This window comes from Marmota monax, unplaced genomic scaffold, assembly GCF_021218885.2.
Source record: "Marmota monax isolate L192 unplaced genomic scaffold, Marmota_monax_Labrador192_F-V1.1 WCK01_AAM20220418_F8-fsc00201, whole genome shotgun sequence".
In the NCBI taxonomy this organism is placed as follows: domain Eukaryota; kingdom Metazoa; phylum Chordata; class Mammalia; order Rodentia; family Sciuridae; genus Marmota; species Marmota monax.
The window spans coordinates 590,895-613,821 of record NW_026695150.1 but is presented as its reverse complement, the minus strand read 5'-3'; the positions used below and the strand labels follow the sequence as shown (position 1 = coordinate 613,821).

At 33.0% G+C, this 22,927-nt stretch overlaps 1 protein-coding gene across 7 annotated transcripts in view; it reads left to right on the top strand.

Moving 5' to 3' along the window:
- Pign (phosphatidylinositol glycan anchor biosynthesis class N) overlaps positions 1–22,927 on the top strand; it is a 118,553-nt gene that overhangs the window by 47,354 nt on the left and 48,272 nt on the right. For all 7 annotated transcript variants that reach the window (XR_006848153.2, XR_006848152.2, XR_009225289.1 and 4 more), the window contains 7 exons: positions 4,252–4,330; positions 5,503–5,685; positions 10,253–10,392; positions 13,212–13,311; positions 13,411–13,503; positions 14,646–14,737; positions 20,442–20,550. Coding sequence is in view for 4 of the 7 variants with exons in the window: in XM_046428196.2 (XP_046284152.1) it covers positions 4,252–4,330; positions 5,503–5,685; positions 10,253–10,392; positions 13,212–13,311; positions 13,411–13,503; positions 14,646–14,737; positions 20,442–20,550 (796 nt within the window). In the remaining 3 variants the exon portion in view is untranslated. The remainder of the gene's footprint in view (positions 1–4,251; positions 4,331–5,502; positions 5,686–10,252; positions 10,393–13,211; positions 13,312–13,410; positions 13,504–14,645; positions 14,738–20,441; positions 20,551–22,927) is intronic.

Below are 22,927 nucleotides of genomic sequence, written 5' to 3'. Positions count from 1 at the left end.
CATCCATTCAAATAAATAGAATTATCCCTAAAAGTTGTGACTTTGAGAAGTAGACCTTTATCTATACCATGGAACAAATAATCTATGTGTTATATTCAATATATATAATAAAATACTGTGCATCAGGCATAACTTTTAATAATAAAATGATAAAGTGCTTGGATTTGGTAAAGTGTCTATTAATAGATTTAGAGTGGACATTTTGACCTTTATGGATTGATGGTTGAATTCTGAGGAGGTCTAGGCACAAGGAACTGTGTCCTCTCTGTGAAACTTACTGAAAGAACTTCCTCAAGCTGAGATGGCACTGTTGGCTGTCATTGTAGTCATTTTTTCCTCAAAAATACCTCTGACTTTCAATTGTACTTTAAATCATTCTCAGTATTACATTAGTCTCTTCATTACAGTATGTGAAAGAAAATGGCTTATCTTCCTTCTATCTAGCCTGTTTCAAAACTGATCAAATTTTAATGTAAATTTTATTAAAGCATGTGAACAAAGTACATAAATTTTAAGTTTAAAGTGTGGATTTGTACAAAATATACACTCTTGTAACCAGCATCTATATCAAAAAATACATCAATATTCTACCTCCAAGTTTCTTTTATGCCTCCTCCAGATCTAAACCTTGATTTATAAATACCATCAAGTACTTATCCCTGTTTCTGAGCTTTATATTCACACAGTATATTCTCATTTTCACCTGACTTCTTTTGCTGGGGATGTAGCTCAATGGAAGGGCACTGGCTTAGAATTGTGTGAGGCCACTGGTTCCAAGCACACCATTACCAAACAAACAAACAACAAATCCCGACTTCACCTCAGAATCTATTAAAATTGTTTAAGTAATTCTTCTAGAAAATAATTCTAGGAGATCTATTTTTTTGAAACCCAGAATTGTTTTCTTATTTTTCTTGCCTTTTAGGTCCCAATTCCTGCCTGCATTGGCAGCTACAAACTTTATTTTTTATCACTCCAGTTGTGCAAGATTGCCAAAGCCTCTATTGTATTATTTACCTCTGGGCTGCATCTATATGCCCAAATTCTCAGCCTTTTGCATTAGGCCAAGATACAAATGGCAGATGTCTTGATTAGAAAGTTGGGTTCCTTCTTTATGGTTTCTTTCCCTTTAGGATGTTAGCCCTTCATTTCTTAATTGTCTTAGTACTTTCAGATTGATATTTAATTTATTTTATTAGGCTTTCTAGTTGTCCTAGTGAGAGTGTTGATATGCCAAAGCTTCTCTGTTATAGCCAGAAGCTATGACTAAATTTTAGTGTTTTAAATATTTTATTTAAAAAAACTGGTTGGTAAAATATTCATGAAAAATAATATGTGCACACAATAAAAATTGCATAACAAGAAAAATTTACCTTTCCTCTCATATCCCAATCTTACATAGTTGTTTTTTTCTCTGAAGGTAAATTCCAGTTTATTTTGCATTGCCAATATATCTCATGTGTACATGTTTATATGTATGAACATATCCCTTATTAACGTATTTTAAGATTTAATTAAGAAATATTTCAAGCTTGTTGAAAAGAATATAGATTATAACAAAAATTCTTCTACCCATAACAGAGGTTAATACTTTGCCATGTTTCTTTAGATTCTTTTTAAAAATAGGATATTAAATGATGTGACATAGTTGAATCCCTATTTTTAAAATACAGTTTTTTTGCAATTTTTTTTCTATTCATGTGGCTTTCAAGATTTATTCATAATTATGTATCAGAGCTCCCTTATTTATTTTCATTTGTACGTGATATTCTTTTCACTACTCCCCTCCCAGTTCCCTTTACTTATTATTATTTTGTTTGTTTTCTTTATTACAAAAATATGTGTGTTTTACTTTATATTCTGGAATTTGTTTTTCAAAAAGTTCTTTATGTTTAAAATATGTTATAAATAAAAATATTTATTTCATATCCCTTCTCAACTTGATATGAAACTTTAAGAAATTTATATTGGGGACAATTTTATGAGTCTTAAGTGTCATGGGGCCATAGTGAGGTTTATACAGAATATTTTGATGATTTTCAGATATATTGCAGGCTTTTGGTGTGTCTATTTTGATATGTCTCAAGATTTATTAATAGTCCATTTATGAAAAATTATAAATTAGCCTGACTTGTTTCTTTATGTGAGTACTCTTAATATAATGTAGCATAAATGTTTCTTCTTTCATTCTTAATACTTGAGAAGGCCTCTTAAGTTAGCATAAGTAATTGGTTTCAGAAAATCTTCCTTTTCATCTTTTTATTTAATTTAGCAAATCCTTAGATACTTTAAGAATGGCAATGTATTCCATTCTCTTACTTTTTTCCTTTCTTAGGTCTACAGAATTTTGATAGCATATTAACCAATTAAGATTTATTGATTTATTGTATGTGCTTAGCACTTGGCTAAGTATTACTGGGCAAATTAATGAATATTATTATCTTGATCCATGTAGAGGTTATAATTTAGTTGAAAGAAAATAAACTGATCATTAGACCACACAAAAGTGTTAGTGGTATGAGGTGAGATTTGGAATGGACCATAATGAATGATGAAGATTTGATTTTGGAAAGCAGAGAAGATCTTTGTGAGTAAGAACTCAGATATAAATACATGATAGATGAAGAACAAAGAGTTTAACCTTATTTAGCAGATGGTATACATTTTGGATAATGGGAAATTAAGTTGAATAGAAGGAGAGTGTCATCAATAGTCTAGCAAGATCAGAATTGATGAAATAGACAATAAGCCTGTATCAGTTACAAGGAAGTTGATGGTGTACTCGGTAATTTAAGAATCTGAGTGGATCAAAGCAAAAGGAAAAAGATCAACTAGAAGTCTTTTTTAGAAATTTGGGAAATTCAACTTAGCATCTTCAAAAAATGTCTGTTCACTTTGGCTCAGTAATTTAATTTCTAAAACTTCCAGGAAAATATTCCCAAACGATGTTTGGTGTCTGAAGGGATAGAGAATGGATCAAGGCAACATTTTGAAGTCGCTTGTTCTTCTTTCATGTATTCCTGCTTCTTGGTACTTTTTCCTTCCAATTTCCAATAATATAAGCGGGGAGGAGAATTTTCCTGGAGTCTAAAATATGAGAACCTGCTGATTGGATTGGACTATCTGATAGCTCTTAGAAATAGGCACAGATTCTTTATCAGAGTCTCCCATAAAACTCTAAGGGAAGTAATAGATAGGCACCTAAGATTAATAAATTTTCTGAAAAAACATAAAATTTTAAATGGTGTGCGTTTTTTTTTAATTTTTATTGTTGGTTGTTCAAAACATTACATAGTTCTTGATATATCATATTTCACACTTTGATTCAAGTGGGTTATGAACTCCCATTTTTACCCCATATACAGATTGCAGAATCACATCAGTTACACATCCATTGATTTACATATTGCCATACTAGTGTCTGTTGTATTCTGCTGCCTTTCCTATCCTCTACTATCCCCCCTCCCCTCCCCTCCCCTCCCCTCTTCTCTCTCTACCCCCTTGGTGTGCGTTTTCTAGACAAGAATCTCAGATTCTGAAATAAGTGTCTGACCCTCCCACCTGAAACTAGTAATGATTGCTTAAAATATTTACTTCCTATAATTTTTAAACATTAATATATTAAGTTTAGGAGTGTAGGTTTAGTTAAGCTCTGTATTGCAATTTTGTGTTTAAATGTACATACTTGTTTCATTATTATGTTTCCTCAGTTTCTATAGTTTCAGGCAATGCTGTATATTTTAGTATTTCCCCATATATTGCATAGTATAATAAGTTCGGGTTATTCACTGACTTGCATTGTTGGTTAGGTTCTGTCTGGGTTGGGAGTGAAAAATGCATTGATGGTCCTGCCTTGTGTTTCATGTCTGCCATAAACACATGAGGGCTTAGTGATAGAACTTATGCCATTTACTCTGTATTCCATTAATTACTTTGATTTAACCAGAATATCTTTGTCAGGGTCTTAACATTTCTTCATAAAGTTGGCTTATGTGATTTTCATAGTGTAGTTTTATAGTTAAAACTTTGGGTCAAGAAAACTAGATCTAGCTATAAGCTATTTCTTAGAAGAGTTCAAACAGCCAGAAGTAATACAATTTAGTTTAAGATTTCTTTCTTGCATTTTTGCTTTGTTTTGTTTTTTGTTTTCTCAATTTTCACTATCCTTTTTTTTTCAAGTGAAAATAAAAGTCAAGAGCAAATGTAACTGAAATGAGAAAACATTTTAAACGTATTCTTTTTCTTTTGTAGGTTGCTCTCTGATTCTAAACAGGTAGACATTTTAAGAAAAGCAAGATTGTACATAAAACAGGGAAAGTTTGATGAAGCGGTAAGTAAAGTATCCAGGTGTTGTGGACATAAATAGCTGATTAGCATTTCAGAGTTGGGGAAGGGCAAGGTATGGTGATGAAGAGCAGCAGCACATTGGGCAGGCCAGGATACTTTCCTGAGGATCTGCTTTGGCCATGGACATACTTCTCTTTATTTCAGATAATATTATGGGCGCACTTTACTGACTTAGCATTAGAAATGAACCTTATTCCCATTTTTTAAAATGAGAAAATAAATTTCAAGTTACTGTCACTTTCTTATGTAAAATATTTTAGAATGCCATGCATGTGTCATTGCACTATCAGAAGTCTAATAATGCTGGGTGCGAGGCTCAAATCCCAGCTACTCAGGAGCCTGAGACAGAGATGGCAAGTTTGAGATCAGCCTGGACAAATAAAGTGAAAAAGGACTGGGCTGTAACTTAGTGATAGAGCACTTACCCTGAATGTTTGAGTTCCTGGGTTCAATCCCCAGTGCCAGGAAAAAAAAAAATGAAGATCTAATGATTCATACTGAAGTTTTGACTCTTCCCAACTCCTTCCCCATGTTTTTCTTTAGTTTTTTTCTTAATTAAATGTTCATATACTTTTAAAGTAAGAAAGAATTCTGTTTTCATTTTATAAAAGTGCCCAAGTAATTGGAAACCATGCATTTCCAATGTTTGTTTTTTATTATGATTTTAAATGATAAGCTTTTCTTTTCCTCTGCAATAGTAAGCTATTTTAGTGATGTTTTATAATGGTCTTGAGTCATTTGATATGAAAAGATATAAAGGGATGTGTGGGGGTGTACATGCACACATATATACATTCACACATTGTGGGAATCTCCATTATTTGGCACCTTTAGTAGAGAACCTTCATTTCTTCTATGTGTCATCTGAAGATCATTTCTGCAAAAAGAATTATTTTAGAATACTACATATGTATCTTAAATGATTTACATTAAAATGCCCCTTTTCATCAAGATTTAAAAGTTAATTGTATTCTGGAATTTTTTTTGTACTTGCAAGAATATTCTTAGACAAAATCTATTCTTAAATTTGTCATCTATAAGCTCACTCTGATTTACTATAGTGGTTTAGCTGTTAGAAACTTTTTTTCTTTCTTTGAAATTTAGATTTTCTTATTCTTTCCAGGTGCAAGTTATATGTTTTTTTTTCCTCTATAGGTTTCCCTTTGCACAGAACTGATTCATCTTGCATTAAAAGGATTGTCCTATTATCACACTTATGACAGATTCTTCTTGGGCATCAGTGTTGCTATTGGTTTTGTGGGTTGGACTTCTTATGTTTCTTTGCTGATCATCAAGTCTCATTCCAACCTAACAAGAAGTATTAGTAAAGAAGTTAAGGTAGGTTCAGAAAATATAATGAAGATTTACATGATGGTATAACAATCACTAACGAAAGAAATTTAACCAAATTATGTGTAGTGAGTTCATATAATGTGTAAGTCTTTGTGCTAAGTCAACTCTTTATTTTTCTTTGTTTGTATTGGTATATTGGATCTCTTTTGTTATCTCTAGTTCTTTATTTGGTAAGAAGATATATTAATATTAGTCCTGTAACATATGAAGGCTATAATCTACATAAATAATTTAAATTCTATAGTTAATGATGTTGATTTCTGCTCTTTTTTGTAACTATTTAATATAAGTATTTTATATCTTTCCAGTATAGGTAATCAGAAAACTACTTCAAAGCAATGTAATTAACCTTATCTGCTTATCAGTTTAGGAGCTGAAAATTTATGATCACTTGCTCCAAATATTTCTGAGTAATGTATATTTTTCTGTAATTTTCTGTAAGCTGAAAATTTATGATCACTTGCTCCAAATATTTCTGAGTAATGTATATTTTTCTGTAATTTATTTCTCCTTCAACTTTCTGAAATTATTCAAAATACCAAATTCTAATAGAACTTTCTGTTTAAGAATGTACCCTAGTTTACTGTAATTTCAATGAAAAACATTTAAAAAACCTCTTTAAACACAGAAAATATAATAGTACATATATAGTTTTACTGCATTGAAACACTTCTCTTATTTAAAATAAATTGCTAACCAGGATTTACCAGTGAAAATATGCCACTTATATTTCCTTTTCTTCATTCTAATAATAATTACAGTGCCCAAATCCTCTAAAGAGTAATATATTTTCATGTTATATTTTTGATAATAGTAGACTGCAAACATTTCCAATGATAACTTTTCTAATTTTACATTTTATTTTTCTGTAATGGAGGGCAGAACATTAGTGTTTATTTCAATTTGTCACAATGCTTGCGTATCTTATATAATTTCCCGCAAGTAATTTTAATTATTTGAATATATGTGATGTTGAGTAAAATAGGAATAATTTCCTGTGCATGGTAGGAAAAAACACAGAAATTACTGTGTTTTAGTAATGGGTATATCTAGACAGTCTACTGGGTACTTTAAATATATTCTACTAACCAAGACTCATAACAGTGCTAAGGTAAACATTATAATTTCTGTTTAAAAAAGAAGAACCTGAAGCTGAGGGTAATTAAGTGACTAGCATTGCTAAAGACCACTCAGCTATAATGTGAAGAACTAAGATTTTAATCCCACACGATTTTGTGCCAAATATTGCTTTTTTATCTTTATCCTGATGTTCAGGTCCTTGGGAAAGGAAATGATGTTTTTACATTGATATGTCAGCAAGATTTATACCTGATAGTTCTTTATTCATCTGGAGAATGTATCCAATATTCATTGAGTGTATAGTACAATGCTAGATAATATGTAGACTATGCAAAGAGATACATAGTTCAGATTTTGACATTAAGGATCTTAGAATTAAGTAGGTAAGATATGTGCACACATAACCAACTTACCAGATATTGGTACACTATACTCCATTACAAAAAACAACCTTAATATAAGTTAAGTGAGATGATATAAAGACTGTCATTTCTTAATTTGTTCTTTTTAGATACCCATGACAGAGGAGTATATTTTGACATATTATACATACATGGAGTATAACTTATTCTAATTAGGATCCCATTCTTGTGGTTGTACATGATGTAGAGTTTTACCGGTCATATATTCATATGTGAACATAAGAAAGTTATGTCCATTTCATTCTACTGTCTTTCCTGTTAAGATTATCATTTTAAATAAAGGTGAACTCACTTTAACTAAGGTGATGATAGCAAGGAAGAAGTAAGTTTTGGTAAAAGTTTAATAGACTGTAGGGAGAGGATGAGAATTAAAGCAAATTGAATGATGAAAATAGGCAAAGCTGGGAAAATGGACTGTTATGCTGGGGATGGTAAGTTTTTATTGAGCCCTACTACCCAAGACTGTCCTGAGTGTTCTAAATGACAAAACTCATATTTTCTAACACTTAAATTCTCATTGTTTCAATGCTATAGTAACTTCAAAATAAATTTGGGTAGAATGTAGTAGGTTTGTTCAAGTGACTGATAAGAGATATACTGACAGTACAGCCCAAGGAAGTCAAAGGCTTTAAATGCTGAACTATAACATTTTCACTTAAGTGGAAAATTGGGAGATCAGTAGGAAATATATATTAAGCATTTAATGTAGGAGGTGGCTTTTCAATTGTGGGGATTGGTTAACTAAGTCCTAAATCCATAGGTCAGGCTATCAGGAAGGCAGGCTGGACAAGCAGATAGCAACTAAAGCTGCAACCAGTGGATGAAATTTGTATTTTAGGGAAGCTTCAATTCTACCCTTAAAGTCTTTCAGCTGATTGAATCAGACCCACCCATTTATGTAGACTAAATATGGAATACTTAAAGTCAATTGATTATGGATTTTAACCATGGCTTCAAGATACCTTTTACAGTAACAGCTAGGATAGTGTTCGAATAATTGGAGATGATAGCCAGTCAAGTGGACACATAAAACTGACCATTACAGTTGAGATCATTTCATGTATTTTGAATCCTTTGGTCCTGTTTGCAAAAATATTTTTATTTCCCTTTAGTGTAGAGTTTACAGTGTTGAGAAGTGATACAACCTCAACAGTTTCATAGGAGGAATAATATATCATAGTGTATAGCATTAGCTGAAGGGAAGTGTGGAAAGCAGTTAGAATGTCAGATAGTTGCAGCTGTGTTCTGATTAGAATGGGGTGTAGGGAAGCTTTGCAGAAGAGGCGATTGCCAAAGAAGAATCTTAAAGAGTGGGTGGAATAACCCAACAAGAAAAAGGATGTTCTCAGCCTGTGCCCGGAGAGAGGTAAGCTAGAATGGTCTGTTGGAAGAACTTTAAGTGTATAGAGCACCTGTAGCAAAATGAGAGATGACTTTGCAACAGATATTATCATCCATTGTTGGATGAGGGAACAGTTTCAGACAAGCTAAATGGTTTAGTCAAATTGACAAGCAAATAGAATGGTAGCATCAGAATTAAATTTAGGTGTGACTCTAAAGCTTATGTCACTTCTACAAGACAGTGTTCCCCAGATCCTAGAGTCATTTCTGATTTATTTACTATTATAGGCAAATGCAGTGAGTAATCTTTTTTCCTTGAAATGTAATTTTCTACATCTCCTTAATTAAGTTCTGTATTTAATTTTGATATATGCTTACCTTCTCCTTATCCCTTGCTAGTTCAGATGTCTTCTGCTTTATAACCAAATATTCTTATTTCATCCCATGACTACTCTTGCTTTCCCTTGGACCATTACTGACTCTCACTTCTCTCTTTCCAGTGCTATCACTAACAGATTTTTATAATGACCTGGGACTAATGCAAAAGAGAAGAAGGAGAGGAAAGAGAATAAAAATAAAAGTAATAACAGTAGCCATCATTTACTAAGTAGTAGTAATATTCTAGGCATTTTGTTAAGCTCTTTATTTAATCTCATGTAAGCATTATAAGCATTGCTAAGTAGGTATGAAATTATTCCCATTTTATAGATGGGATAAAACTAAGTCTCAGAAAGCTTTAATACTTATGATTCCCACAGTGAGAAAGTATGGGAGCTAGGGTATGAAATCTGATCTACCCAGCTCCAAACTCTTAGTTACAATATTGTGGGTTAGCCCCCCCGCTTTACAACTATGTCCTAGTTTATGCTTAATTCTTACTTGTTTTTGATAACATTTTATGCAGCAGGGAAGAACTATAAAAAAGGAAAAGAATCTCTTCCTTTTCCTCCTTGAAATTCCCTACTTTCAGAAAGTAGTTGTTTATTGTTACCTCATTTAGCTTTGGCTAAAACAGAAAAACAGAAAAAACATGAAATGGAAGCAGAAGAGTACCATGTTTCCTTTCCACCCCTTCTTCTCTCCAGCTGTGTTTAACTCTTCTGAAAGTCTTTATTATACTTATTGATGTAACTGGCCCAGAGCATCCATTGGCCTGCCTGACCCATGGAGATTATCAATGGTGACGTACTTTGAAGGAACTCCCTTGTTTGGCAGGTTGTTGGGAAGAGTAGATATGACTGAAAGGACCTGTGGTAGTTGGGCAGTGGAGTAGCCTGGGTAGCATGTCAAATTGTAGTTTGAATAAATAGAAACATTGTTCTAAATGAACATTAAGTCTTATAATGTATTATGGATTAAATAAGCTTTTGAGTTATCCAGAAATTTCTGTAAACATTTATAAAATTGAGAGAATACGTTAAGTTTTGAACAATTTATTATTATAAACAGACTTTAGGACCATGATCACTTGTGACTTCAGAATTGTCTAACTGTAACAATCCCAAAATATCCAGTTTTTTCTTCTGTAATATGTTCCTCAAATGACAGATTATTTTCTTTTGTTTTTTAATGTAGCTCTTTTATTTATCATCTAATTGTAGAACTATTGAAAGACAGTAAAATGTTTTCTTCACTTTATAAAATCTCTTAAAAGCCTATCAATTAGCATAGGTTGTTGGAAGCGTTTCAATATTATGTTTGATTTTCAGAAAGCAAGCCATCTCCTGCCATGTAGTTTTGTAGCTATTGGCATTTTAGTAACATTCTTCCTGCTGATTCAAGCCTGTCCCTGGACTTACTATGTATATTGTTTGTTGCCAGTGCCAATATGGTATGCAGTTCTAAAAGAGTAAGTAACTATCTTACTGCCTTGTTTTTCACTTCATTGACAGCTAAATCTACATTTAAAATGCATTAGATTTCTGAGGCATACATCATCAAAGATATTTATAATATTCTCAAATCTCTAAACTCTCTCACTTTATTTATAACTATGTAAATGTTGCATATAAACATTCTGTTTATTTTACCTTTCCCTTTTGGCTTCATCTTTATTACACTGAGATAGCAGTTACCCTGTTTCCTTTTTTGTGTGTCTTTTATAAGAAAAAATGTGGAATAAAAATAACATAATTAACATTGATTGTACTGGGCATAAAATAACATATTTGAACATGTTTCACCATCTCAGAGTCCAGAATATCTTCATGTCTTACAAAGAAATTTACATTTTTTTTTTCCTGTAAATTTCTCCCCCTCTTTTCCTGCTCAACCTTTCAGCCTAGATAAGTGAAACTTTGTAGTTAAGTCTAATACAGTAAGGTATACTGACAGATTAGTCCTTATCATTCACATGTGCTGTCAGTACTTTAAGTACTTTATAGTACTTCCTTACAAGTTGGACTTAAAATGGATTGTCACCATTCTAGAAAGCTTCAAAAGGAAGGATGTAAGGTGAGTTTTAAGCACTTTTACGTAAAACCACTGATTCATGTTCAAAGACAGCCAGAATCATGTTGGAGATCTTGTGGATTTCTATATTTACATAAGCAAAGTGGAACTTAAACTTAGTCTTGCTTATCAAAATATCCTCTCAGAAAACTACACCCTTAAAGCTGACCAGGGGGTGAGAACCTAAAATAAGGATATCCTCAAGATTGCCTTACCTGTACATCATAACACTATGAATATTTTTATTCTAATTTTTTTCTTTTGTAGTACTAAGAATTGAACCAAGTGTTGTTTTATCACTGAGCTACATCTCAACCCTTTTTATTTCTTTTATTTTGAAACAGAACCTCCCTTAGTTGCTTAGGCTAGCCTCGAATTTGTGATCCTCCTGCTTCAGCCTCCTAAGTAGCTGGAATTACAGTGTATACCACAAGGCCTGACTATTCTAATTTTTGATGACTAGCTTTGATAGCTCTTCCATTATTTAAAAACATGAAGTATTAAAAATGTTTTAGTTTTTAAATATAAAAATAAAAATAGTATTAAAATGTTTAGGTTAGTAACTATTTTTAAACATAGGCATAAAGACATTGACCAAAGAACATACTGTTACTTCTCCATTTGAAAGGATAGAGTTGTTGGATATGCTTATTTAGTTCAGATTTTTTTCTAATGTCATTTTCCCTGATTTTATAATTTTTGAAAGGTTTTTTTATCCTTGTGGAAAATTTTATTCTAGCCAGGCACAGTGGCGCACCTATAGGGGAATTGCGTGTTCAAAGCCAGCCTTAGTAACCTACCAAGGCCCTAAGCAACTCAGCAAGACCCTGTATAATTCATTATAATCTCTTTTTACTCTGTACTTATTCACTATTGAAAACAATACAAAAAAGGGCTAGGGATGTGGCTCGGTGGTTAAGCACCCGTAGGTTCAATCCCTGGTACCAAAAAAACAAAAAGAAGAAAATTCTATTCTGCTATAGAATGCCTCTGAATTATTAAATGAAGATAACACATTTTGAAAACATGTTTTACAAGAGTTTTACATTTTTTTCCTATAAATTTCCTAATGATGAAGATAACATGTATGTTTAAATTTTAAGGGAAGCTATGATTTTGAAAGTATTTTATATTCCATCTTTATATTTTTGATAGATTATATGGAAAATGAAACATAAAATTCGTTTTCCTCCTAGAAAATAATCTTCAAATTGATTATATAGAATAATCTCTTTTTACTCTGTACTTATCCACTATTGGAAACAAAAAATAATCTTTTGACTGGTATTAGCTTTCCTTTCCTACATGGACTGGTATTTCCTTTCCTTTCCTATTAATAGTTTGATAAAATTCTGCAGCCATTGTTTTCAATCAGAAAAAGGTCATAAAGTAAATGATACTGACCTTTTATAATTACCCACTTAATGTACTACAAATGTTAAAAGTTTTTCTTGCCAGCAATAAAATATAAAAGTTATTGAATATATAATACATTTTTTATGGTTATAAATTCCCAAATACAATTATTGTACAATTAATGACATCTTAAATTGAGTTTGGAAAAGGTTATTTAGCTCAACCATAAAGTGCAATTGGGATTTTCCGTTATCTAGGTGAGGAAAAACCTACCTTTATTTCATGAAGATGATTGAGATTTTAATATAAGATTGCCTAGGTGTGGGTTCATTATATTTTACTTCTGGTATTACATCTGTAATTGTATGTACCTGTGTTTAAACTTAAATAAGATAAGGCTCATTTATTGTCATTAATGTTTATAGAAACCAGGCAAACTGGGCTGGGATTGTGGCGTAGTGGTAGAATACTTGCCTTGCATGTTTGAGGCACTGGGTTTGATTCTCAGCCCCCCATATAAATAAATTAATAAATAAAGTAAAGGTTCAACAACAATTTTAAAAAATGTTAAAAAAAAAAAGAATAAAAAAAGAAACCAGGCAAACTTTTGTGATCATTTCAAATTAATTCAAAAATTACATTTTTTCCAAAATACTTGTGGACTGCCCTTCACCCAAATTGTATGAGCCAAAGCCATTGAAATATATCTGTTGGAATTTATCTTACTTTTAAAATAATCTATGAGTGGAAAATTTCCTGATTTTTAGATTTGTGCAAAGTTTTTTTTTAATTTTTTGCTATTTGACTTTTTTAGTTCAATGCAGAGTATAAATATTCTTCATAAATAATCTCTTAAAACAGATTTCAAGTTATTCAAGACCTTGTTGCATCACTATTGACCTTTCCTCTGAGCCATTTTGTTGGGCACCTGTTAATCTGTACCTTGGGAATTGAAGTATTAGTAAGTAATTTACCAGATTACATTTCCAGATTTCTTTCATATGTATGTAACTGGTATTCAGTGACCTCATTTTCCATTCTTTTTGGAATGCATTACCAGGTTCTCAGTTTTTTCTACCGCTATATGCTTACAGCTGGACTTGTTATATTTGCGGGCTGGCCATTTCTCACTCAGCTGTGGATGCGAGCAAAGGTATAAGTACTCATTTTGACATAGAACAGATTATATGTATTTAACTCAAGGAATTGTTTGTTTTTAAACCAAAAGGTAGCATGTGTCCTTAAAGAGTCTGGTCCTTTTGACAGGAGGCCTCATGTTGGCTTTAGGTTTCAGTGATTCACTTAGACTTGCATATCAGAATGAGCCAATTATGTGGTAATTGAAATGCTGAAGAAGCAGATCGGGTTTGCCCTTCTGTGAAGCATTTCCTGGATTCCTTCAGCTTTAAATATCTAAATGATGGAGAAAGCTACTCAGAACAGGGCAGTGGCTTAGGGGACTGTACTCTGAAAGTGAGTCTTGAGAAATCACCTCCCTCTTGGGCCTGAACCATTCAATTTTTCACCAGAGAAATATGTATTCATTATATACTCTTCCTTTAGCTAGGTAGAGAATTATAGTGTATTTCTACAAAGAACACTCTTATGTTTCCACTTTGATACTTTTGACAGAGGATAAACATATCTTCTACCTTGGAGAATTTACAAAAATCTCTAATTAATGGAATTATTGATCAGTTTTGTCTTAATTAATTATAATAGTATTTATACTTATTTCTCTTCTAGACTCAATTAAAATTTAGTAAATATTAGTAGTAGCAGCAGCAGCAGCAGCAGCAGTAGTAGTTTTCTTATAGATGCCATTATCAATATATGGTATAACATTAAGAAAACACTTGTTTTAAAATATCAGGCCCAAGCTTAAATCCTATTTCATTTACTTGTTGTGTGAGATAATGCTCATATTGTACTGAATTCAGCACCCACTATGGATCAGGTCCATCACCAACAGTTACTCTATTACTTTTTAAAGTAATGGCTGGGGGCTGGGGTTGTAGCTCAGTGGTAGAACACTTGCTTGGTACGCGTGAGGTACTGGATTTGACCCTCAGCACTACATAAAAATAAGTAAATAAATAAAATAAAGGTATTATGTCCACCTACAACTAAAAAAGAAATTTAAAATAAAAAATAAAGCAAATGGCTCTAAGGCTTTGCATTTTCTTTTTAGTTTCACAGTTGGGTAGCCTGAAACACTGAAAGCAGGTTTCACTATATTTGTCTGAAGATAAACAATATTTGTCTAAAGATGACTTTTTTTTCCCTTGATTTTAGGTCACCTCCTTGAGTTGGACTTTCTTCTCTTTGCTCCTGGCAGTGTTCCCACTGATGCCTGTTGTAGGTCGAAAGCCAGATCTCTCTTTGGTGTATGAACAGTATCTTCTTTTCTTTTCAGTAGTTTTTTCCCCTCAGTCAATACTATGAAATTTGAACCCAATCTTGATTATGAGTTTAAAATCATATGAACAAACTAAGCATTAGGGCTGGGGTTGTGGCTCAGTAGCAAAGCGCTTGCCTCATACATGTGAGGCACTGGGTTTGAGCCTCAGCACCACATAAAAATAATAAATAAGCAAACTAGACATGAAAATATTAATATCAAATTATTAGTCATGATTTTGGCCTAAGCTAAAATCATCAAGTCTCCTTGGAGATGCTTCCATTCCAGCACAAACAATAAAATTGTGCCAAACAATGGAAACTTAACAATATCACAAACACACAGAAAATGAAATTCTATTAAAAAATGTAATTTAAGATAATGTCCCATGTTTTTTAGCTTTTTGGTTCTCTGTAACCAAAATATCTGAAAAGAACAACTTAGATGAGGAAAAGTTTATTTTGGACTTACAGTTTCAGGGACTCAATCCATGGTCAGCCTACTCCATTGCCCTGGCCTGAGGTAAAAGCAAAATGTCATGGCCAAAGGGCTTGTCAGAGGAAAGCTGATCAGCTCATGATAGCCAGGTATCAGAGAGAGGGAGAGAAAGGAGCCAGGGACAACATGGTCCCCAGGAGCCCACCCTCAGTGACTCACCATCCATGCCCATGTAGTCCATCACATTATTAATTCATCAAATGGATTAATTCACTGGTTAGATTTTAGCTCCATAATTTAATAATTTTAATTCTGAACATTGCTACATTGGATACCATGTTTCTAATGTGAGCTTTTTCGGGGGATACTTCATATCCAAACCATAATACTCCCTCGAAAGTCTAGATTTTCTTTCTTTCATGTATTGGGGAATTGGAAAAAAAAATTAGCTTCATGTGATAAAATGTTTTGTTGTTAAGGAAAAAGGTCCAAAAACTATTGTGTTATCCTTCTTTGCGTTTGACTTTGCCTTTCACACTAAAATGTCTTAGAAAAAAGAATTTTTCTCTGATCTGAATATAAAGATCTTTATGGCACCAAACTATTTACTTGGACAACTTTTCTATGTATCTTACCTAAGTTATTCATTCTGTTGATGTGTTTATTTCCCCTCAATATAACCAAAATAAATCTAAATCTTTTAACCATATTTTAAAATTATTAAATAACCTACCAGTTGTGTGTGTCTGTGTATCTCTGTGTACTTGGCAAGCTAAATGATCATTATTTCATTTAACATTTCCTTTCTTCTTTTCTAATGATGTCATCATCCTTGTTACTGTCTTCTGAATTCTATAAGCATTTAAAATACATTTTAATGTAATCTTTAATAGATGAGGATATATCTATTTTAGCAAAAAATATTGATTTTTTAAAGTATGTGCTGTAATTTAGGAGTTTCTGCACATTTTTTTCATTGGTGCAAGAAAATCAATGTGCAATACATCAGGAATTATCTCAAGAAGTCAGTTTATTAGTAGAACACAAAATAATTATATTGAATTTCAAGACTATACTGTCTAAGCCATACTTCATTAAATAGTGTTATCAAACATTTTGCAACTATCATAAACTATAAATAGTATGTGAGAAAATGAATTTAAATATTTTCATTTATTTCTTACTGAAGATTGCTCTTTGAGCTCTTCTATTGCTTTTGTAAAGCCGTTTTATTTTATCAGTCTTTGCCTATTAGTCCTGCTCAAACAGTATTGACAGTTAAGCAGAATTTATTTTATACTAAAAGAAAAAGAAAGTATATAATTAGTCCATAGAAATTTGCCTCTTGCATATAAAGATGACTGCAGGAAGCAAATAAACCTATTCAAATATAAAAAATCTAATTTGTATTTTTAAAATAATGTTTCTGTAAATTTAAATTGCTCAGTGATTTTAACTATATGTTGGCTTCTTGCTATAGTTACATTTGTAACTTCTTTATTTTAATTCCTGGTTTGTGGAGAAATTTTTATTCTGTACTTGATCTATCACAGCAACTTCATTCTTTAAAAAATTACAAAGACGCATGTGAAACAGATTAAAATTGGAGGAAAAAGCAAAACTGTATAATATATTTGTAGTGTCCCTATTATTTTAGTGCACTAAAGTAAAAACATATTTACCAGCAAGTCAGGAGTCCATATTATTTTTTTTTTTAATTTTTTATTGTTGGCTGTTCAAAACATTACATAGTTCTTGATATATCATATTTCACAATTTGATTCAAGTGGGTTATGAGCTCCCATTTTTACCCCATATACAGATTGCAGAATCACATCAGTTACACATCCATTGATTTACATATTGCCATACTAGTGTCTGTTGTATTCTGCTGCCTTTCCTATCCTCTACTATCCCCCCTCCCCTCCCCTCCCCTCCCCTGCCCTCCCCTCCCCTCTTCTCTCTCTGCCCCCTCTACTGACATTCGTTTGTCCCCCTTATATTATTTTTCCCCTTCCCCTCACTTCCTCTTGTATGTACTTTTGTATAACTCTGAGGGTCTCCTTCCATTTCCATGCATTTTCCCTTCTCTCTCCCTTTCCCTCCCACCTCTCATCCCTGTTTAATGTTAATCTTCTTCTCATGCTCTTCGACCCTACTCTGTTCTTAGTTACTCTCCTTATATCAAAGAAGACATTTGGCATTTGTTTTTTAGGGATTGGCTAGCTTCACTTAGCATAATCTGCTCTAATGCCATCCATTTCCCTGTAAATTCTATGATTTTGTCATTTTTTAATGCAGAGTAATACTCCATTGTGTATAAATGCCACATTTTTTTTATCCATTCATCCATTGAAGGGCATCTAGGTTGGTTCCACAGTCTAGCTATTGTGAATTGTGCTGCTATGAACATCGATGTAGCAGTGTCCCTGTAGCATGCTCTTTTTAGGTCTTTAGGGAATAGACCGAGAAGGGGAATAGCTGGGTCAAATGGTGGCTCCATTCCCAGCTTTCCAAGAAATCTCCATACTGCTTTCCAAATTGGCTGCACCAATTTGCAGTCCCACCAGCAATGTACAAGTGTACCCTTTTCCCCACATCCTCGCCAGCACTTGTTGTTGTTTGACTTCCTAATGGCTGCCAATCTAACTGGAGTGAGATGGTATCTTAGGGTGGTTTTGATTTGCATTTCTCTGACTGCTAGAGATGGTGAGCATTTTTTCATGTACTTGTTGATTGATTGTATGTCCTCCTCTGAGAAGTGTCTGTTCAGGTCCTTGGCCCATTTGTTGATTGGGTTGTTTGTTCTCTTATTGTCTAATTTTTGGAGTTCTTTGTATACTCTGGATATTAGGGCTCTATCTGAAGTGTGAGGAGTAAAGATTTGTTCCCAGGATGTAGGCTCTCTATTTACCTCTCTTATTGTATCTTTTGCTGAGAAAAAACTTTTTAGTTTGAGTAAGTCCCATTTGTTGATTCTAGTTATTAACTTTTGTGCTATGGGTGTCCTATTGAGGAATTTGGAGCCCGACCCCACAGTATGTAGATCGTAGCCAACTTTTTCTTCTATCAGACGGCGTGTCTCTGATTTGATATCAAGCTCCTTGATCCATTTTGAATTAACTTTTGTGCATGGCGAGAGAAAGGGATTCAGTTTCATTTTGTTGCATATGGATTTCCAGTTTTCCCAGCACCATTTGTTGAAGATGCTATCCTTCCTCCATTGCATGCTTTTAACCCCTTTATCAAATATAAGGTAGTTGTAGTTTTGTGGATTGGTTTCTGTGTCCTCTATTCTGTACCATTGGTCCACCCGCCTGTTTTGGTACCAGTACCATGCTGTTTTTGTTACTATTGCTCTGTAGTATAGTTTGAAGTCTGGTATAGCTATACCGCCTGATTCACACTTCCTGCTTAGCATTGTTTTTGCTATTCTGGGTCTTTTATTTTTCCATATGAATTTCATGATTGCTTTCTCTATTTCTACAAGAAATGCCGTTGGGATTTTGATTGGCATTGCATTAAACCTATAGAGAACTTTTGGTAATATCGCCATTTTGATGATGTTTGTTCTGCCTATCCATGAACAGGGTATATTTTTCCATCTTCTAAGATCTTCTTCTATTTCTCTCTTTAGGGTTCTGTAGTTTTCATTGTATAAGTCTTTCACCTCTTTTGTTAGGTTGATTCCCAAGTATTTTATTTTTTTTGAAGATATTGTGAATGGAGTGGTTGTCCTCATTTCCATTTCAGAGGATTTGTCGCTGATATACAGGAATGCCTTTGATTTATGCGTGTTGATTTTAAATCCTGCCACTTTGCTGAATTCATTTATTAGCTCTAATAGTTTCTTTGTAGACCCTTTTGGGTCTGCTAGGTATAGAATCATGTCATCTGCAAATAGTGATAATTTAAGTTCTTCTTTTCCTATTTTGATGCCTTTAATTTCTTTCGTCTGTCTAATTGCTCTGGCCAGTGTTTCGAGAACTATGTTGAACCAAAGTGGTGAGAGAGGGCATCCCTGTCTTGTTCCAGATTTTAGAGGGAATGCCTTCAATTTTTCTCCATTCAGAATGATGCTAGCCTGAGGCTTAGCATAGATTGCTTTTACAATATTGAGGTATGTTCCTGTTATCCCTAGTTTTTCTAGAGTTTTGAACATAAAGGGATGCTGTACTTTGTCGAATGCTTTTTCCGCATCTATCCAGATGATCATATGGTTCTTATTTTTAAGTCTATTGATGTGGTGAATAACATTTATTGATTTCCGTATATTGAACCAGCCTTGCATCCCAGGGATGAATCCTACTTGATCATGGTGCACAATTTTTTTGATATGTTTTTGTATCCGAGTGGCCAGAATTTTATTGAGGATTTTTGCATCTAGGTTCATTAGAGATATTGGTCTGTAGTTTTCTTTCTTTGAAGTGTCTTTGTCTGGTTTAGGTATCAGGGTGATGTTGGCCTCGTAGAATGAATTTGGAAGTTCTCCCTCTTTTTCTATTTCCCGAAGTAGCTTGAAAAGTATTTATACCTCGTATTCTTGAAAAGTATAATCTGTTATTTCATTACTGGGGTTGTAGCTCAGTGGTAGAACATTTGCCTTGCATGTGTGAGGCCCTATGTTCAATTCTCAGCACCACATAAAATAAATAAATAAAGATATTGTGTCCATCTACAACTAAAATATTTTTTTAAAAAGAATGTATAATAATGTACTCACCTGTATGCCACCTTTGTGACCACTGCCCTACTCTTCCTTTAGTCAGGGCAACTGAGGAAAGCACCAGGGTCAGTGCTAGAAAGGAACTGTTTGTCCCTGCTAGAAATAATTTAGATTTTAAATGTGATACTTTTTATGTGAATAAGTAAGTGCTCATAGTCGAAAAATGTATGTTATAGATGCTAATAATATATTTATTTAGCTATCTTTTATATTGTTTACTTTAAATTTGTTCAGTTCAGGCCAAGAATTATAGTTGTTGGTATATGTAAAATAATTTTTAAGTTGAATTAAAAAAATCAGGTAAAGCTACTAAAAATTGTGGAAATAATAAATATATCCTTAAAATGTTTTATACTAACATTTTTAATATTTCCTGCTAAACTTCTGTGTCCATTTTGCTGCTGCTTCTTGATTAAATCAGATGATTGAGAAATTCTATATTAGAATAAAATGCATCATGTTATCATATGATGTGTTCAGGAAATGTCTTAAGAAAATTTAAATTGTGAATTGTATTTTGAAACAGAATGAGTGCAGGCTTGCTGGTTCTTCTACTATCCCTGTTTGTTATAACATCTCTCATCAAAAGAAAAAATAGTTTTATCAAGGAAGAGTTATTGGTACATCTATTACAGGTGAGTTGCAGATTTTCAATACTATGTGTTATACCAATGATATAGCAAAATATGTCTTATAGTCATATTTAATTATGTTCTTAATGTGCCATTATGTTTATGTCATTCAATATCCTCCAGCTAAGAAGAAAGATTTCTAAGATAGAAATAGGTTCTCCCAAAGGTATGAAATAGCAAAAAGGTCAACAAGAGGCAACTGAAAGATACACAGAGAGCAGAGAATTTGTAGTGATTTAAAAGGTATCTGGACTGACCAAAACGTGAGCTGAGAAGAGCTTCCTCTGGACTGAATTTCTCTGTTGTCCTCATTTGAGACAAGATTCTTTGAAGTGAAAGCAACCTGTAGTATATTTATATGAAGAAAAGCCTTAGGTTAAGACCTCAGATGATACCCTAGGAGAATATAAACTTCATCTTGGTTGGTGGCCTTAGTGTAGTGAAAAGAACTTTAAACTCCATGTTTCAAAATTGAGTCAATTCCCAGTTGCACTGTATTCTACATGTATAATTTTCAGAACTTTGACTTCAGTTTGTTTTTAACCTGTAAGTAGACATAATATCTAATAGGGCTGTGAGAATTTTAGAGATTATATAATGAAATATTTTATAAAGTTTTATCTTTTTTGGTTGTTGGAAATCAAGATTGAAACTACTTTTTTTCTTTTTAAGTGAATAAATAACCACATCTAGAACAGTGACAAGAAACAAAACTCATATGAGTCTTCTCAAATTTCCTCAGAACAGAGTTGGAATAATAGAAAATATTTCCCAAAACAGTCAAAAATAAAAATATGCCACAGAAAAGATGATAAGTTAAATGCATTCTTAGAGAACTTGTATAAAGAGAAGAAATGCTTTGTCAAAGATCCTGTCAAGGGCTGGGGACATAGCTCAGTTGGCCCTGGGTTCAATCCCCAGCACCAAAAAAAAAAAAAAAGATCCTGTCAAGCCATTGAAACATGTTTCATTTGAAATGGTGCACTTGCTGGCTTTACACCAAAGCCAGAGTAGCTTTGACAGCATTCACCTATCATTTCACCAGAACTTTGACAGAAATGAATGTTTCTGACTATTATTCTAAAGGAGCAAAGAATGAATGTCTTGCTAAAATTGTTATATGCTTTGTTAGAAAGACCCAAATGTTAGGTAACTCCATTACAGTGTTCCTTTTTGCATTCATTTTATTAGTTTGCATTAATTCCTGTACTGCCTGCCATACTTTATTGACTCTAAGACACATTTTTATCCCATTTTAACATCTCTGAAATTAGAATGTGTCTTAGAAGCCAAGTGCAGTGGTGTATGCCTGTAATACTAATTGTTCAAGAGGCTAAGGCAGGAGGAAGATTCCAAGTTTGAGCCCAGCCTGGGCAACTTTAAAAGACCCTGTCTCAAAAATTTAAAAAAAAAAAAAAAAGGAAAAGAAAAAGAAAGAAAAGAAAACTGGACTGTAAGTCAGAGATAGAACACTTACCTGGCTTACATGATGAGGCCCTGGGTTTAATCTCCAGCACTGTCCCGATACCCCAAAATGTATCTTCCGGTTAAAAGGATTGTAGGACTATGTTATAGCTTTAACAACAGCATTGTTTTCTGTTTTGCTTCTTAACACTGAAAATATGAGAGTAAATTAAATGTTTCTCTAGGAAACATTGGTAGTGAGACCGCTAATCCAAACTCTAATAAGAGAATTTAGTTTGTTCATAGTCAAAATTTAGCTCATTTCTTAGATGGCAATTAAGCTACTAGTTCAGGTTCAGCAAACATTTTTCTAAAGAACCAGATAGTAAATATTTTTAGATTGATGGGTAATATGGAGTCTTAACAGATGTTCAACTCTTCTATTTTAATGCAAAGAAAAACAACAGGTGAATGAATGGGAGTAATTATGTTCCACCAAAACAGTATTTATAAAAATAGGACACCAGCCTATGAGTTATAGTTTGTCAACTTCTATACTAATTTATAAATATTCTCTGAAGAGTATTTATACTTTGTGTATTCCCTCTGTCATCAATATTCAGACCACAGTTGACTGAATAAATCAGTAGTACTATAGGAGAGGTCCAGAAGGAGAAGGCACTAAGTTATGTACATATCACCATCTTTGTTTCCATACTTTTAAGAAGTATTTATAACAAATACTTCCAAATAGAAATTGTAATGATATATGTCAAAAATGCTCTTGAAAATGTAAAGTGTTTCATGTGATACTTACAAAGGAGGACCTTTGTTTAGTATAGGAATGCTAATGCTTAGCCTTGGCCACAAGAAGGTGCCCTCATCCAATTTCAATACCTTGTCCAACATTAGTAGTATTTTGGCCAGTTCCAGTTGTTCTCAGCACTTTCCTAAGCATTTTTTTTTTTTTCCTGGT